Source organism: Puma concolor, chromosome E2 (genome assembly GCF_028749965.1).
Source record: "Puma concolor isolate L17-30 chromosome E2, mPumCon1.1.hap2, whole genome shotgun sequence".
Classification (NCBI taxonomy): Eukaryota; Metazoa; Chordata; class Mammalia; order Carnivora; family Felidae; genus Puma; species Puma concolor.
In genome coordinates, this window is record NC_141681.1 from 50,667,270 (window position 1) to 50,684,279 (window position 17,010).

The 17,010-nt window shown below is 43.5% G+C and overlaps 1 protein-coding gene across 4 annotated transcripts; it reads left to right on the top strand.

The window, feature by feature from the left end:
- Nucleotides 1–3,332: 3,332 nt before the first annotated feature.
- ZNF227 (zinc finger protein 227) lies at nucleotides 3,333–16,444 on the top strand. Of its 4 annotated transcripts, none has more exons than XM_086689998.1 (6): nucleotides 3,333–3,468; nucleotides 5,429–5,498; nucleotides 5,941–6,002; nucleotides 7,055–8,244; nucleotides 9,572–9,694; nucleotides 13,425–16,444. In XM_086689998.1, exons 4-6 carry the CDS (start codon nucleotides 8,211–8,213, stop codon nucleotides 15,539–15,541), a joined length of 2,274 nt encoding a protein of 757 aa, XP_086546124.1. In that variant the 5' UTR covers nucleotides 3,333–3,468; nucleotides 5,429–5,498; nucleotides 5,941–6,002; nucleotides 7,055–8,210; the 3' UTR covers nucleotides 15,542–16,444. The 4 variants fall into 4 exon arrangements, with proteins under 4 accessions (XP_086546124.1, XP_025770722.2, XP_086546123.1 ...); XM_025914937.2 differs by having other exon boundaries at nucleotides 8,118–8,244; XM_086689997.1 differs by having other exon boundaries at nucleotides 5,429–6,002; nucleotides 8,118–8,244.
- The last annotated feature ends 566 nt before the right edge of the window (nucleotides 16,445–17,010 follow it).

The window sequence follows — 17,010 nt, forward strand, 5'->3', positions numbered from 1 at the left end:
TCGGTCAAGCGTCCGACTTCAGCCAGGTCACGATCTCGCGGTCCGTGAGTTCGAGCCCCGTGTCGGGCTCTGGGCTGATGGCTCAGAGCCTGGAGCCTGTTTCCGATTCTGTGTCTCCCTCTCTCTCTGCCCCTCCCCCATTCATGCTCTGTCTCTCTCTGTCCCAAAAATAAATAAACGTTAAAAATGTATTTTATTTTTATTTGATTTTTTTTATTTACTTTAGAGAAAGAACAAGCCAGGGAGAGGGGCAGAGGGAGAGAGAGAATCTTAAGTAGGCCCCATTATCAGCGTGGAGTTCAATGTGGGTCTTGATCCCATGACCCTGCGATCATGCCCTGGGCTGAAATAAAGAGTTTGGGGTGCCTGGGTGGCTCAGTTGGCTAAGTGTCTGACTCTTGATTTAGACTTAGGTCATGATCTTACAATTCTTGAGTTTGAGCCCCCCAAACTTGAGCTGAGTTCTTGAGTTGAGCCCCCCACTACTACTGCAGAGCCTGCTTGGGATTCTCTCTCTCTCTCTCTCTCTCTCTTTCTCAAAAAAAAAAAAAAAAAAGAGTTGGATGCCCAACTGAGCCACTCAGGCGCCCTGCTCTTAATTTTAATGATCTTAAAGCAAAGTTGCTAAATCACTCATCCCTTATTCATGTTTCCCGTCACCTGAGGATAATATTTGCTTTTTATAGGGTGGTTATGAGTCAGGTAGAGTTTCCAGTGCCCTTCAGTGTAGTTACTAATTTGCTTATCATATCAGTCATAGTATTATTTCTATTTTGCAAGTGAATAAAAATGGAACAGAGTTCACAGAATAAGTGGAAGAACTGAATTTTAACCCAGGCATCTTGATTCCAAATCTGTAGTCTGTGTTATTACACATGGCTTTTATTCATGTATGAGACAAAACCCACAAGAAGTCTTACGGGAACAGGGAAGATTTAAGCTGTAGATGAAGACTAAACCCTAGAAGGGAATAGAGCAGTGGGGTGTGATGTAATGAACAGTAGATACAAAGAGGCTTTTTGTAGGAGTACAAGTTATTCACCATGGCCGGACATGAGTGGAAGATGGGTTTGAAGAGGAAAACAACATAGAAGATTCCTGTTTCTGTGACTTGCCTTGAGGGCACTGGATAGAAATGCAGGTGAAGATAACTGAATTTCCATGTTATGTTCTATCTCTTTGGCATCAGGGAGGCCAAAAAATTGATTGAAATTAAGTATCTGTTCGTGTTGATTATACGAGATGTGGCTAAGGAGTGGTTAGCACTCAGGCTCTGGGTGTCAAATGCCAAATTCTGAAACCTGGCACTGGCACTTACTAATTTAGTAACGTGGACAAAGTACTTACCCTTCCTCTGCCTCTGCCTCCTAAACTGTAAAATGGAGGAAATTATAGTATTTACCTCAAAAAGACAGTTGTGAATGGAGAATCCCAGAGTCTCAAGTGTTTGGAATAGTCCCTAGCATGCACAAAGTACTTCACAAGAAACAGTGGTGTATAATATAACAGAAGGAATGGCCCCACAGACACTCTGGGCTATGTGCTTATATCAATTTTTTCTTTTGGAGGGTCCTTGGATCTCAACATTTGAGTGACGGGCCTGGATTACATGCTAATTAGCTACCCATGTCCTTTCCCAGTATGTATTCAAAATGCTTGCAGGGGAAGGAAACCGCAACATTATTTCTATTCATATTTCTAGAGATCTAAGCTAAATAAGGACAACAGGCTGCTTTCTGCACAAGTGCAACAAACTTAACTCTTCCTCTGCTGGGATGTTGTAACGCAAACCTACTGCTAGGTGGATGGAATGGGGTGGTCCCTGGGCGGTCCTTGGTTGGGGGTCTCTGTCAGGACATCTAAGGTCCATCCTCCTGTCGCTCATGCCTATTTTCCTGCCGAACATGTTCAGTAAATAAGAAATGCAAACATATATTGTAGTGGACACGTGGATATTTTTAGGTATTCCTCTCTGCTCTCCACCCTCATTTCTTTGAAACATCTGTTCTATCATAGATATCAGCAAACAAGAGTTTTACAGTGACTGTGACTGTTGCATAAAAATCTAATTAATAATGTATTCATCCTCAAATTCGGAAATTTCTCTGAGGAATGTTTCCAACACCCCCCCCCCCCCCCCCGGTTGGGAAATTGATCATACAAATATGCTGAAGCTTGTCTTTTTGCTCTTGAGTATGTCTGGCTGCCCTCAGTAGCCAAGTTCTTAATTATTTGTGCTATTCACAAAAGTTGAAATCTACAATACGTTTTGCCCTCATTTTTTGTTTTTGGTCTTTCATTCGTTTTTATATCTAAAAAGTGTCTGAAACTGCAAAATAAAGGCTATCGTTTTCTCTCGTCTAGTAGTAGGTACAGTTTCGTTATTAAAGGATCACGTGATCTTCTTACAAACTGTTTTTAAGTCTCTGACTCTTCAACTATTTGCTAATTACGTTTTGTTTGTCAGTGGGAAAAACTCAGTTTCACTGGCGTCACAGAACAGCTTTAGGGCGGCAAAATGGGAAGCCGTAAAGCGGTTTCTGATCTTTGTAGTCCTCGCATTACCAGCTGGGAGATTTGCTGGGAGGGAAGGGAGTGGCCTAAGGCGGGCGGGCAAAGTTCTTCCTCCTCTTTGAGTTTCTGGGAAATGTAGTCCTGAACTCTTTCCGGAAACAAGGGGCTCGCTGCGCCGCCTGTTCCCCCCGGGGCTTCCGAGAAGTGTAGTTCTGGGGCGCCGTGTAGGCAGAGGCACTTCCGCCCCGGAAAAGCGAGGCTGCCACCATCTTTTCGGTCGGGAGGTGAGTCAGCCTTGCTCCCCCCCACCCCTCCGAGCCTTTTCGGCCTGAGCGTGGGACTGGTCGCTACCGAGGCGGCCTTTTTAGGATGGAGGAGTCGCGGCCGCCGGCGGAGGCCGAGAGACGGAGGGCAGAAGTTTGGATTCCCTCAGCCCTCCTCCCCCACTTACCGAGCAGCGCTGCTACTTCTATCGGTACAATACCCGGCGAGTTGTTCTCTGCGCTCTACTTTCCTCCTCCGTACGGTAGCGAGCGAGCGAGCGAGAAACTACTGGGTAGGGTTGTGATTCCAACTGAACGAGACAGTACGTGTCCAGAGCTTAGAACGGCGGGGCACGGGGTGACGGGTTGGCTCTCGCTCGTGATAGAGCAATTCGGTCACCAGCGCCCCTTTGCCTGGAAGCCCCAGTGAAGACAGGGAGCTCAGGGCTCTAGGGGCATCGACAGCGTGGCCCTGCTGTCGTCGTCCCGGGCACCGAGGTCTTCCCCAGCTCTATCGATCTCTTTTAGGAAGCCCCGAGGCACCCCGCGCTAGCGCCTGGGGATGTCCGCTACGCTTGATCCCGGAGACAGAGCCAGCCGTGCCGTCCCACCGCGTCCTTTTCTTCCGCGTCCCTGGGGTCGCAAAGGGGAGAAAGGACGGACTTCTTGGCTGCCCACGGCATAGCCCCGGGTACGTACCAGCGAAGGTACTTTCTTGTCCTGTCCTCTGTTTTCAATTCATCAGGTTTCTTTCAGTCAGTAAATTCGCAGTAGGAAAATGTGCAAATATTTGTCGCATCAGCCTGCCGGTGTTTAATCTCCCCGTTGGTAGGTGTGAGTGTGGATTTTATACCACACGCGCATATGTTTTAAATATGTCTTCATTTTTCAGTTTACCACGTTTTACATTTCTTCCTTTTGCTCTCCTTTCTTCTTATTCCTCTTTTACTTACTCGCAACTGCTTTGGGATAAAAAAACGGTTATCTGTCTCTGAGACTAATGTTTTCTTTTTTTTTGAGAGAGAGCGAGAGCAAGCAGGGAAGGGGCAGAGAGAGAGGAAGAGAAAGAGAATCCCAAGCACGCTCTGCACTGTCAGCACAGAGCCGGATGTGGGGCTCGAACCCAGACTGTGAGATCATGACCTCAGCCGAAATCTGATGCTCAACTGACTGAGCCACCCAGGCGCCCCCACGCCACCACCTTTTTTTTTTTTTTTTTTTTTTTTTAATGTTTATTTATTCTTGAGACAGACACAGAGCATGAGTAGGGGAGGGGAGAGAGAGGGAGACACAGAATCCGAAACAGGCTCTAGGCTCTGAGCTGTCAGCACAGAGCCCCACGCGGGGCTTGAACACACAGACTGAGATCATGACCTGAGCCAAAGTTGGACGCTCAACGGACTGAGCCACCCAGGCGCCCCCTTTTTTTTTTTTTTTAAACTGTAGGGTAGGTTCTGTGGGATGGGTTATATTTTTGTTCTAACTACCCTCCAAATTGGTCAGATCTTTCTTGGGCTTTTTGTTTGTTTGTTTTAAATCACAAAGACGTTACCAACATACTTACAAGGGTCTTTTTGTTTGTTTCGGGGTTTTTTTTGTTGTTGTTTTGTTATTTTACCATTTCTTCTTTAGGGCTCATTTAGTTATAAATGTTCTTCATCTTTGTTCAGCTGAAAATTTTTTTTTTCCTCCCTTGTGTCAGTAGTCACTCTGTCGAGCATAGAATTCAAGGTTGACCATTATTTTTTTTCCTTCCTTTTGGAGATCTCGTTCAGTTGTTTCAGATCTCCATTCTGTTTCCCTGATTCTGTCAGTCTAATGGTCATTTTTGTTAGGTAAACCGTATTTTCTTTCTGGGAGCTTTAAGGATTTTTGTTGTTGTTTTTAGTTCTTATTTACGTACACTTTTTAGTTCTTTGCATTCTTGAGTTTCAGTATGATTTAAGAGAGTATTTTTATTTATACTGTTGAGAATTTCTATGTATGAACTCACAATTATCTTTTGAAGTAAGACCTCTCTGCCATTTCTTTCATTCTCTTTTCCTCATACTCCTATTGGACAAATGTTGGAGCCTCTCAATCTGTCTTCTGTGTTTCTTGATTTTTATTTTGTATCTTTCTTTATCTCTATGCACATAGGATTAAAAGGCTCTTACCAATAAGCCTTTTATTGACTTCATGAAGTAAATTCACTCGAAATGATGTTTTTTAGAAAACTAATACCAGTGTCAAAATGTTACTAGCTGGGCAACAAATTATTATTTTTGAAATGTTTATTTTATTTTTTCTTTGAGAGAGAGAGCATGCGTGGGGGAGAGGCAGAGAGAGAGGGAGACACAGAAGTCCAAGCAGGCTCTGCCATGTCCGCACAGAGCCTGATACAGGGCTAGAACTCACTAACCAGGAGATCATGACCTGAGCCAAAACCAAGAGCCAGATGTCTAACCAACCCAGCCACCAGGCACCCCCGGGGAAAGAATTGTTAAGTAAGAGAAAATTTTAAGTCAAAATGAGGATTTTCAGAGAAGAAAGGTGAGTTTCATAGGAGAGCGTTATGAAGTCCAGGTACTTTTCTGGTCTTTTTTGCTGCTTTGAGAAAAGACCTGTGCAAATACAGTTTATAATGCAAAGTATCATCTGCTTTTTTGCAGGTGCAGGAAAAAAGGATTCCTGGCTCTTTGAACTTTCCATCTGCTGTTAATACGGGGAAAACCTTATGAGGTGAGTATGATTTGCAGTTTGTATCCTGTCCTCACGTGCAGATGACCACAGTGAGGCACAGAGTTTTTTCTTTAACACCCCTGACATTACATAGATGCAAGTATCATTTCCAGGATTTAAACTGAGGCCTTTGACTTAGAACCACATTTTTTTTTTAAGCCTATACATGTTGTTAACAATGCCCTTCATTTCCTACTGTCCCCAGGATGGAAAATTCTTATAGTAGGGTTACTGCGTTTGATCCTGCAGGCTATTGACTGTCCAGTGGCCCCTGACTAACAAACTTATTAGTAGTTGGAATCTATTCCATGCTTTCCTTACCATGCTGTATGTGACTGCAACTGCCTGGAAGTAGGAGAACTCTCGTATAATTTCTGCAAAGATCCACATGGGCTCATGGCCGCCCTGGCCTGCATCTCATGGCTTCTTTGTCCTTCCCCAGTTATGCCTTCTCAGGACTCTGACCTTTCCGAGAAGGAGCAGGAGAAAATGACCAAGTTTCAGGTAAATAAGGCATTCTTTTGTGGCTCCCAAGGTGTGTTTTTACTTTTCAGAGATTAGGCACATCCTTTTTTCTCTTCCTTGGAAAGGTTAGTGGAGAACAACAGATTTTGAGTGCATGTTCTGGCCAGACTCTGTGTGCATGTGTGTGTGCTGTTTTATCTTTATTATTTCACAAAACAATCTCTGAAAAAAGTAATAGCAATTTGAAATAGACAAAAGTAATGTACACTCCTGCTTTGCTTACAAACCAGCTCTTTGCACTTTCCCGCATTCCTTTTTCACTTGCATTCTTAACACTGTATTTGCAGTATTGGCATTGGTGGGATCTACAGTCAACCCTCAAACTATGCTGAACCCCTTGCACAGTTGAAAGTCCACATATTAACTTTTGACTCTCCAGAAACTTATCTTTTAAGCGTACTGTCGACCAGAGGCCTTACCAATAACATAAACAGTTGATTAGTACATATTTTGTATATGTTATATACTATGTTCTTACAATAAAATAAGCTAGAAGAAAAAAAACATTATTAAGAAAATTTTAAGAGAGGATACATTTACAGTACTGTAAAAAATCTGTATATAGGGTGGACCCATGCAGTTCAAACCCTTGTTGAAGGGTCAGCTGTACTTACATACATTAAAGAAAGGCTTAATAACTCTATTAAGATTAGTAAGAGGGGCGCCTGAGTGGCTAAGTTGTTTAAGCGTCTGACTTCAGCTCAGGTCATGATCTTGCAGTTCGTGAGTTTGAGCCCTGTGTCGGGCTCTGGTCTGTGCTGACAGCTCAGAGCCTGAAGCCTGCTTCAGATTCTGTGTCTCTGTCTCTCTCTGCCCCTCCTCTGCTCATGCTCTGTCTTTCTCTCTCTCTCTCTCAAAAATAAATAAACATTAAAAAAAAAAAAGGCTAGTATGATAAAGAAAAACCTAATTGGTATATGAGTAAAAGAAATGGAGTGTTAAAAAAGGCAAATTTATGGAGAAAATAATGGTCACTCATAAGTAAACGTATGCAGATGTGAACAAAGTCTTTCTGTGTATTTATCACTTAGGTTGTCGAAGATTTTTTTAAACAGGAGTTCTGTCCTCTTTGGCCAGAGTCTAGAGATTCAGGAACACTTGTACTCTTGCATGAAAGGGGAACTGGGAAAACCTTTTGAGAGGGAAATCTGCTATTCTTTGAAAAATCTGGAAGTGTTTATTCTGTGACTTTGCAATTGCTGCTCTTAGCCAAAATCTCTGTAAAAGGATCTTTGCAGCATTGATTAAAAATCTGTCACTATGGGACGCCTGGATGGCTCAGTCGGTTGGGCGACTGACTCTTGATTTTGGCTCGGGTCATGATTTCATGGTCGTGAGATCGAGCTCTGTGTTGGGCTCCGTGTTGGGCTCCGTGTTGGGTGTGGCGCCTGCTTAAGATTCTCTTTCCCTCTGTCTCTGCCCCTCTGCCAACTCGGGTGTGCATGCTCTCCCTCTCTCAAAATAAATAAACTGAAAAAATAAATACAAAATAAAAATCTGGAACTAATTATACATGATTTGTATTGATTAAAGACAAATCGTAAATTCTAAGGAATGTTAGAGTCTCTGGTCGCAAAATAGAATGAGACCGTATAATAGTAGTTGTTCACATTTATTGAGCACTTTGAGATGTGCCAGGCACCACTCTCTGTGGTTTACATGTACTTCCTCATCTAACGTTTTCAAACACCTTGTGGTTTAGACACCATTAAAGAACAGAGGACATTGAGATAGTGGCAAGTTATGGAATTTCCCCCAAGGTCCTGTAATTAAAACTTTGAAATTTGAACTCAGTCTGTGCCTTCACCAGCTGTGAATGCCGCAGGTGGATACGGCATGTGCATTGAACACAGAAAGCCGTGTGCCTGTCCTGGAGGACTGCCAAAGGCCTGTGAAAATTGCAGGGACAGAATCCAAGCTTTGTGGGGTGATCGGGAGGGGACGGTGAATGGGGGACAGCTCTGGGACTGAAATCTGCCTGGGTTCCCTTCAAATCAGCAACAAGATTTTTGGTAATCCTCTTTACCCTTTTCAATCCCGGCTTTTTTCCAGTGGAGATTATGGGATCGAGGTTGTGTGTGTTTGATGTCGTAGGAGGCAGTGACGTTCAAGGACGTGGCTGTGGTCTTCACTATAGAGGAGCTGGGACTGCTGGACTCTGCCCAGAGGAAGCTGTACCGAGATGTGATGGTGGAGAACTTCGAGAACCTGCTTTCAGTGGGTGAGAACAGGCGCACTGTGACACTGAACCTCACCCCTACTGAGAGCCCGTGTCCTCATTTCAAAGCTTTGGACCTTTTAAAATGGTTCCCTGACCTTGAAAGCACAAGTTTTTCTAATCCCTGGGACTGCAGGCATAGTTTTTCCTGGTCTTTCTGCTCAGGCAAAGTTCTGTCCAGGGATGATTCCACTCCCCCTCCCCCCCCCACCACATTAGGCAATGTCTGGAGACTATTTTGATCATCACAACTAGAGGGGAGGGGTGCTACTGCCACCTAGTGGCTGCCAATGCTTCTAAACCTACAGCGTGTAGGACAACCCCCACCACAAAGAAGTAGCTGGTCCACAATATTCATAGTGCCGCAGTTGAGAAATCCTCTTTAAGTTAAGTTAATCCTCTTTAAGTTAACTATAAATGAGGGGCACCTGGGTGGCTCAGTCAGTTGAGCGTCCGACTTCGGCTCAGGTCATGATCTCACGGTCCGTGAGTTCGAGCCCCGCATTGGGCTCTGTGCTGACGGCTCGGAGCCTGGAGCCTGCCTCAGATTCTGTATTACCTCTCTCTCTGTCCCTCCCCTGCTCGTGCTTTGTGCCTCTGTCTCAAAAATAAATAAACATTAAAAACAAAATTAAAAAAAATTAACTATAACTGGGAATTATAAATTATAAATTGGCTTCTATGCTTTTCAAATACTTTATCTTTCAGATTATGGCTGTGACCCACTGGTGGGTCATGGAATTAATACATTGTACTGGAATTTTATTTTTCAGTGAAATAGAATAAACAAGAATAAGGGCAGAAACCATCAAAGTTCCTTATCAAGACCTGCTCACGTTGAGGCACAAACTGACCATTTGCAGTGAGTGGCGTGAGAGTGGGAAATAGGATGAGAACAGCCATTAGCTAGATCTAATTTTATCTCTGTCTAGACACGGACTAGGTCATGACCTCAATCCATTTCTTATGGTTTGTGATCAAAAAAGTTCTTTTTTTTTTTTTTTTAATTTTTTTTTTCAACGTTTTTTATTTATTTTTGGGACAGAGAGAGACAGAGCATGAACAGGGGAGGGGCAGAGAGAGAGGGAGACACAGAATCGGAAACAGGCTCCAGGCTCCGAGCCATCAGCCCAGAGCCTGACGCGGGGCTCGAACTCACGGACCGCGAGATCGTGACCTGGCTGAAGCCGGACGCTTAACCGACTGCGCCACCCAGGCGCCCCTCAAAAAAGTTCTTAAATTGTCACTTTAGAGGTTCTAAGGATTGTAGAATTTGGACAAAAATACAGCTTTGTGTTCATCTTAAAAATATGTATCTGCCTTTCCATAGGACATCTTCCCTTCAAGCCAGATATGATGTCCCAGTTGGAGGCAGAAGAAAAGCTTTGGATGATGGAAAGAGAAACTCAAAGAAATGGATACTCCAGTGAGAACCATGTGGCTGTTCCTTCAGGTACCAGCTAATCTGCTTCTCACCACACCCGTGATTACCAGTCTTGTCTGGGTACTGTCATCCCTTGCCTGGACTGGGAAAGCAGCCTCCACATTGGTCTCCCTGCCTCCTCCCTTGCACTCCTGTCATCTGTTCTCAACATGGGACCTGAGTGATTCTTTAGGGAGCAAGTGGGATCACGCCGTTCCCCTGCTGAAAACCCTCCAGAGACTTCCCATTTCTCTCCGTGTCCTCACAGTGGCCTGCACGGCCCTACCTCATCTGGATGCCTCACCAGGTTCCTCTATGATCAGCCTTGCTTTTACCCTGGATTCCATCATCCCTGGTGTCCTGGCCCCCTTGGAGTGTCGTCTGCTGTTTCAGGGCCTTTGACTGGCTCCCCCTCTGCCTGGGCATAGAGTCCGCAGCGACTCCCTTACTCAGGTCTTTGCTCGAGTTTCACCTACATCAGCTAGGCCTTCTGTGTCTGCTGTTTAATGTGTCATCCTCTCCCTTCTCCATCCCCTCACCCTGCCTTATTTTGTGTCTAAGCACCGATCACCTCCTGACCTGGTAACAGTTTTATTTACTTGTGCGTCCTCTATCTCTCCAGGAAGTAGGAATTTGGGCAGTTTTATCTGCTGTGTCTGCTCAAAGCCTCGGGTGGGCCTTCTGCACAGAAGGTGATCCCATACGTGCTTGTTAAGTGAGTAAGTCAGTTACCTAGTTACTGTTCTTGTAGAAGTGAGCTACAATACCAGCCTTTCAATAGCAGCCTTTCCCGGATGGGAAGAATGCCTTGTCCATGTCCCCAGACAGGCTGATTACTTTCCCGCCCAGCCTTTTACCGCCCTCCTTTCTCCTGCCCTCTCTCTCTCCTTCACCTTTCACTTCACTCTTCGATCTCCTTTCCTTTCTCTCCCCTAGTGTCCTTTCTCTTTAATTGGCATATTTCTCAGTTCTACCCATTTAGAAGTTAAAAATTAGATATTCCTAGATCAAGTAAATTCATAGGCTCTCCCTCTGCCTGAAAATGAAACAGTAGCTTGTCTGCAAACGTGATAAGTTAGGCGATGAATTCTGCAAGCGGGTGATGGATGTACCCCTTCTTTTGTCCTTTTCCCTTCCTATGTCGTTTCATGGTTGATGCGCTCAGGGTGTTGGATACTTGCTTCCCTTCGCTGGGTCTCGTTTTCACATGCAGACTCAACCTCAGGAATGCCGACCCTAAGTATTGTCACTTCTCAGTTTTGCATAATAGACCAAGTCTGTCTTTTAACAGATCTTGTAGCATTTGCTGTCACCTTGTCTCAAAGGTTTTTTGACCTCTTTACCATCAGCACGTTTCAGGATTTTGCAGCCATGCCCCACATACAAAAACTGTGCTAAAGTGCTCTTTGCAGGTCACAAGAGGACAAATTAAAGGGCTTATTTTTGTAGATTCTTAAAAACAAAAAGCTTACAGATACTGGAGACAAGTGGGCATCGCATCCCATCTCTGTCACTCCTAGAGGTGGCTCATAGGTTTAGAGCACACTAATGTGACTAATGGATTGTTCTGGAACATCGTCTCCCAGTGAATGTCTAACATAGTTCTCATTTCTAAGATGTCTTGGAATATGTAAAGATTTATACTGAGTAAACTTAGAAGATAAAAGCTATTCCCAGTTATCAGAATGGATAACTAAACTATCAGAAATTATCAGTGCCAAGGACGCAAGGCATTTCAGTTCATCAGTTCTCAGGGAAGAGGCTCAGGTTGTCTACATATGAATGGAAGCCACCAGCTTCCCAGCTGAGCGCCTGCCCCTCTCGCTAACACCTAAATGATCACAGAACGCATATATGGTAGATGTTCAGTAGTTTCAAATTGGACATTTCCAGGCATCAGAAGACTGGTATACGTACCTGTGGACACGAGAAGGGTCCTGACAGGAAAGAAAATTACAGACTTTCTAAATTTTCCAGTGTAATTTGCATCCTAGTGATACTAACTAGCTGATAGAGCAATGTGAGAAGCCTTTTGACATGCTGTAGTGAGTCCTGATACGAAACACCCGAAGTTAGCTCCAGCGTCACAGGTTAAGGGCACAGACCTCCCACGAGACCACCCACCAAGACGTCAGACACCAGCTGGGCTCTCCAGGGCCACCCTCTTAGGACCCAGCTGGCATTCACTAAAATGACAGAACACAGGAAAGCTCTGTACTTACAATTATAACTGCATTATAACCAAAGGAATACAAAGGCAATGAATTCTGTGAGCGAGTGATGGATTTACCCCTTCTTTTGTCCTTTCCCCTTCCTACGTCGCTTCATGGTTGATGCGCTCAGGATGTTGGATACTTGCTTCCCTTCACTGGGTCTAGTTTTCACCTGCAGACTTAGCCTCAGGAGTGAGGTTCAGCCTTTTTATTTATTTATTTATTTTTTAAAAGATTTTCTTTTTTTGGTAATCTCTACACCCAACATGGAGCTTGAATTCACACCCCGAGATTGAGTCACGTGTTCAACCGATTGAGCCAGCCAGGTGCCCCGAAAAGAATGCAAATCTGAACCAGCAAAAGGCAGAGATGCATAGGGTGAGGCCCGGGACAGTTCCCTCCCACCTCCCTCTGATAATGACCCTTGTGATGACTTTGGACACATCCACATAATCCAGGATAACTTCCCCATCTCAGGATCCTTAATTTAATCAGATCTAAAGCCCTTTTGCTACGTACATGAACATACAGGTTCCAGGGATTAGGGCATGGACATCTTCACCTAACATACCTAGAAGTGTATATATACCTGTTGAGATTTTTCAGCTTATGTTATTAGAATGTAACTTTCCACTTAAGCAAATTAATGAAGGACTTTTGGTACCCAGCCCCACTCAAACATTTTAAGCCAGTGGCTTCCATACATTTTTAGCCATGACCTTCGATCAGATATTTTACATCTTTATCCAGCATAAATACAATATTTAGGTGTGTGTTTAGAACTGAAACAAGCATTTCTTTCTTTGTTCCTTTTTTTTTTTTTTTTTTTGAAACAAGCATTTCATACAGTGGTGTCCTTACTATGTGTGATTTCTGCCAGGACCTAAAATACTATTTAATGCCTATAAGCTTTTTTAATCTTTTTTTTTTTTTTAAATTTTTTTTTTTTCAACGTTTATTTATTTTTGGGACAGAGAGAGACAGAGCATGAACGGGGGAGGGGCAGAGAGAGAGGGAGACACAGAATCGGAAACAGGCTCCAGGCTCTGAGCCATCAGCCCAGAGCCTGACGCGGGGCTCGAACTCACGGACCGTGAGATCGTGACCTGGCTGAAGTCGGACGCTTAACCGACTGCGCCACCCAGGCGCCCCAAGCTTTTTTAATCTTACTGGGGAGGATGCCTCTTACCATAAGCCTACGAGGGCAAAGGTGAGTAGGCTTTTAATTGATGTTATTGGAGGATAGAATGTGGCTTGTCTTTGTTGCCCTGCAGTCATTTGATTTCAAACTTAAAGCTCTCATTTTAATCTATGAAATTTATGGTTCTAAAATGGGTTACATTTACACTTAGTGGCTAAGAGTCTGTTGACCCCATTTTTTGCTTCCACTTGCATGGAAACACATAAAAGGTTACGTGATACTGTATAGACGTGACCCTCCCCATGGTTTGTGGAGGCCTTATCGTAGGGCCTATATGTGAAATCCTGACGTTTCTGGACCTGAGCATTCCCTTGTCCTTATCTCTGAATATTGCTTTTTCTTATAGGCAGCAAGAATCAAAAGGAGATGGAGACTCTTCGAAAAGTTGCATTAAAATACCTTTCACACGAAGAACTATCCTGCTGGCAAATCTGGAAGCAAGTGGCAAGTGATTTAACCAGCTGTCTTCAGAGGAAGCGTTCCCAGTTACTCCACGGTGATTCTGTTCATGTTTCTGAAAGTGAGAATAATGGAATGAATCCTAAAGCAGGTAGCTCCAGTTACACTGCAGGTGTATCGGTTTTGAGAACTCAGGATTCTTGTGGGAATACCTACCCGCGTGAGTCACCGGAGCAGAGTAGAGGTCAGCAAGTTAATGTGAAAAATAACCTGAGTGTATGTGAGGCCTTCATGAAGCAATCACTTAGTGATTGTATTAGCACTGGCACAGAACAGAAACCCTATGAATACAATGAATGCGGCAAAAGCATTTGCGATGGTTTCAGTCGACATGTACCCCCAGGAGGGGATCTCTTTCCGTGTCGTGAGTGTGGAAAGGGTTTCAGTTATAGCTCAGTGCTTCCACTTCACAACGTTCACCCAGGAGAGAAATGCTCCAGGCGGTGTCCACACCTGCAGGCTCTTCAGAGAATTCGCCCAAGAGAGAAACACAATAAATGTCATGAACCTGGCGATTGCTTCGGTAAGAGCACTTTTCATCCTCATCAGTCTAACCACACAGGGGAAAAGTCCTACAGATGTGACAGTTGTGGCAAGGGATTCAGTAGCAGCACAGGCCTTATCATTCATTACAGGACTCACACCGGAGAGAAACCTTACAAATGTGAAGAGTGCGGTAAGTGCTTTAGCCAGAGTTCAAATTTTCAGTGCCATCAGAGGGTCCACACTGAAGAAAAACCATACAAATGTGAAGAGTGTGGGAAGGGCTTCGGCTGGAGTGTTAATCTTCGTGTTCATCAGAGGGTCCACAGGGGTGAGAAACCCTACAAATGTGGGGAGTGTGGTAAGGGTTTCACTCAGGCTGCACACTATCACATACATCAGAGGGTCCACACTGGGGAGAAGCCTTACAAATGTGACGTCTGTGGTAAGGGCTTCAGTCACAATTCACCGCTAATATGCCATCGGAGAGTCCACACTGGAGAGAAACCATACAAATGTGAGGCGTGTGGGAAGGGCTTTACCCGTAATACAGATCTTCATATCCATTTCCGAGTTCACACAGGAGAGAAACCCTATAAGTGTAAGGAGTGTGGGAAGGGCTTCAGTCAGGCTTCTAATCTTCAAGTCCATCAGAATGTCCACACTGGGGAGAAACGATTCAGATGTGAAACGTGTGGGAAGGGCTTCAGCCAGTCATCAAAGCTTCAAACCCATCAGAGAGTCCACACCGGAGAGAAGCCATACAAATGTGATGTGTGTGGTAAGGACTTCAGTTACAGTTCAAATCTTAAACTGCACCAGGTAATTCACACTGGAGAAAAACCATATAAGTGTGAGGAGTGCGGGAAGGGCTTCAGCTGGCGATCAAATCTTCATGCTCATCAGAGAGTCCACTCTGGAGAGAAGCCCTATAAATGCGAGGAGTGTGACAAAAGCTTCAGTCAGGCCATAGACTTTCGGGTACATCAGAGAGTCCATACTGGAGAGAAACCGTACAAATGTGGTGTATGTGGTAAGGGCTTCAGTCAGTCCTCTGGTCTCCAGTCCCATCAGAGAGTCCACACTGGGGAGAAGCCATACAAATGCGATGTCTGTGGAAAGGGTTTTAGATACAGTTCACAGTTTATATACCACCAGAGAGGCCACACTGGAGAAAAACCTTACAAATGTGAGGAGTGTGGGAAAGGCTTTGGGAGGAGCTTGAACCTTCGCCATCATCAGAGGGTCCATACAGGAGAGAAACCCCATAGGTGTGAAGAGTGTGGTAAGGCCTTCAGTCTCCCCTCAAATCTGAGAGTCCATCTGAGTGTTCACATTAGGGAAAAACTATTTAAATGTGAAGAGTGTGGTAAGAGCTTCAGTCAGAGTTCGCGTCTTCAAGCCCATCAGAGAGTACACACTGGTGAGAAACCATACAAATGTGATGTATGTGGTAAGGACTTCAGTCACCCTTCACGTCTTACGTACCATCAGAAAGTCCACACTGGCAAGAATCGTTAAAACTGAAGAATGTCTTAATGGCTTCTGTCAGGATGTACGTCGTCACATATTTGGAGGGTCGTTGCTGGTGATAAACTATCAAGTATTGAGAGTGGAAAGGGATTTCTTCAGATGGAATCTTTCTAACATCCGTTAAAATGATGACGTGGAACCATAATGCCAGGAATGGAACTAATATTAAGGGGGAGGAATAGCTTGTAACCCTCTTGGCAAGATCCATCTGCTATAGTCTTTAAAAGTAAATACATGCCTAAAGATACTGTGTGAAAAGGATATTTGCCATATATATATATACTAGCTAGTTTTTTTGGCGGGGGGTGGGGGTGGTTAGGGAGGTTTCTGGATTACTTTAACTTATATTTTATATTTATTTACAGCGACCATTATTTTTACTAAAGCTGTAAAGCTGTGAAAAGTGAATAAAATTACTGACCTAAATTTCCTATAACCAAGAATTCATACTATGATTGCTTTATTTCATATGGTATATTGGATTAAAATTAAGGAATAGGTCCCCTGGGATGAAGCTTTGATCTTCAGAAGTAAATTTGTGTTTGCTATAGATGTATAAAAAAAAAAAGGTCATTGCATCATTGTTTATAATAGGAAACAATCAGTTGGATAGAGTATTTTATGATTTATTAATCCAGTAGGACACTATGCAAACATCAGATGGGAAAAGGTAAATTTGTAGTTCGGGATATTGGAAGATGTCCAGAATATATTAACCTGAAAAAAACAAGGCATGGGATTTTGTGTGATCTCATTAGAAAAGGTATAGATGAATAGGTATTTCTGGTTATCGCTAAATGATGATATTTTGTTTCATATGTATTTTTGCATTTCTTTAGATTTCTTATTTTGAAATAATATCAAACTTTCCAAAAAATGTAAGTTATATAACATCTCTTGTATTCCCTTTATTCAGATTGATGAGTTAACATGTTTGAATCATTCTCTCCTTGTATGTGAATGTGTGTATATACACACATATTGATATCTGTATGTACACATAGAACTTAAAAAAATTTTTTTAATGTTTATTTATTTTTGAGAGACAGAGTACTAGTGGGGAAGGGGCAGAGAGAGAGGGAGACATAGAATCCAAAGCAGGCTCCAGGCTCCAAGCTGTCAGCACAGAGTCCGATGCAGGGCTCGAACTCACAAACCATGAGATCATGACCTGAGTCAAAGTCAGATGCTTAACTGCTCAACCGACTGAGCCACCCAGGTGTCCCTGTACACGTAGAATTTTTAACCATGAGTATGTTACAGACCTCTTGCCCCTTGCAGCTAAATACATCAGTGTATGTGCTAAGAACAAAGATATTTAATTTACTTACACACCTACAAGTATAGTGATCAGGCAAATTTAATACTGATATATAACACTATTTAACTTACAAACCTTATTCAAATTTTATCAGTTGTCCTGATAATGTATCACATTTTTTCTGGTTTAGAATCTA

Coding starts and splice junctions, on each gene's coding strand:
- ZNF227 (XM_086689997.1), top strand. CDS start 5,895: ATGGCCGCCCTGGCCTGCATCTCATGGCTTCTTTGTCCTTCCCCAGTT. Junction 6,003..8,117: donor AGAAAATGACCAAGTTTCAG/GTAAATAAGGCA, acceptor TTGATGTCGTAG/GAGGCAGTGACGTTCAAGGA. Junction 9,695..13,424: donor CCATGTGGCTGTTCCTTCAG/GTACCAGCTAAT, acceptor TTTTTCTTATAG/GCAGCAAGAATCAAAAGGAG.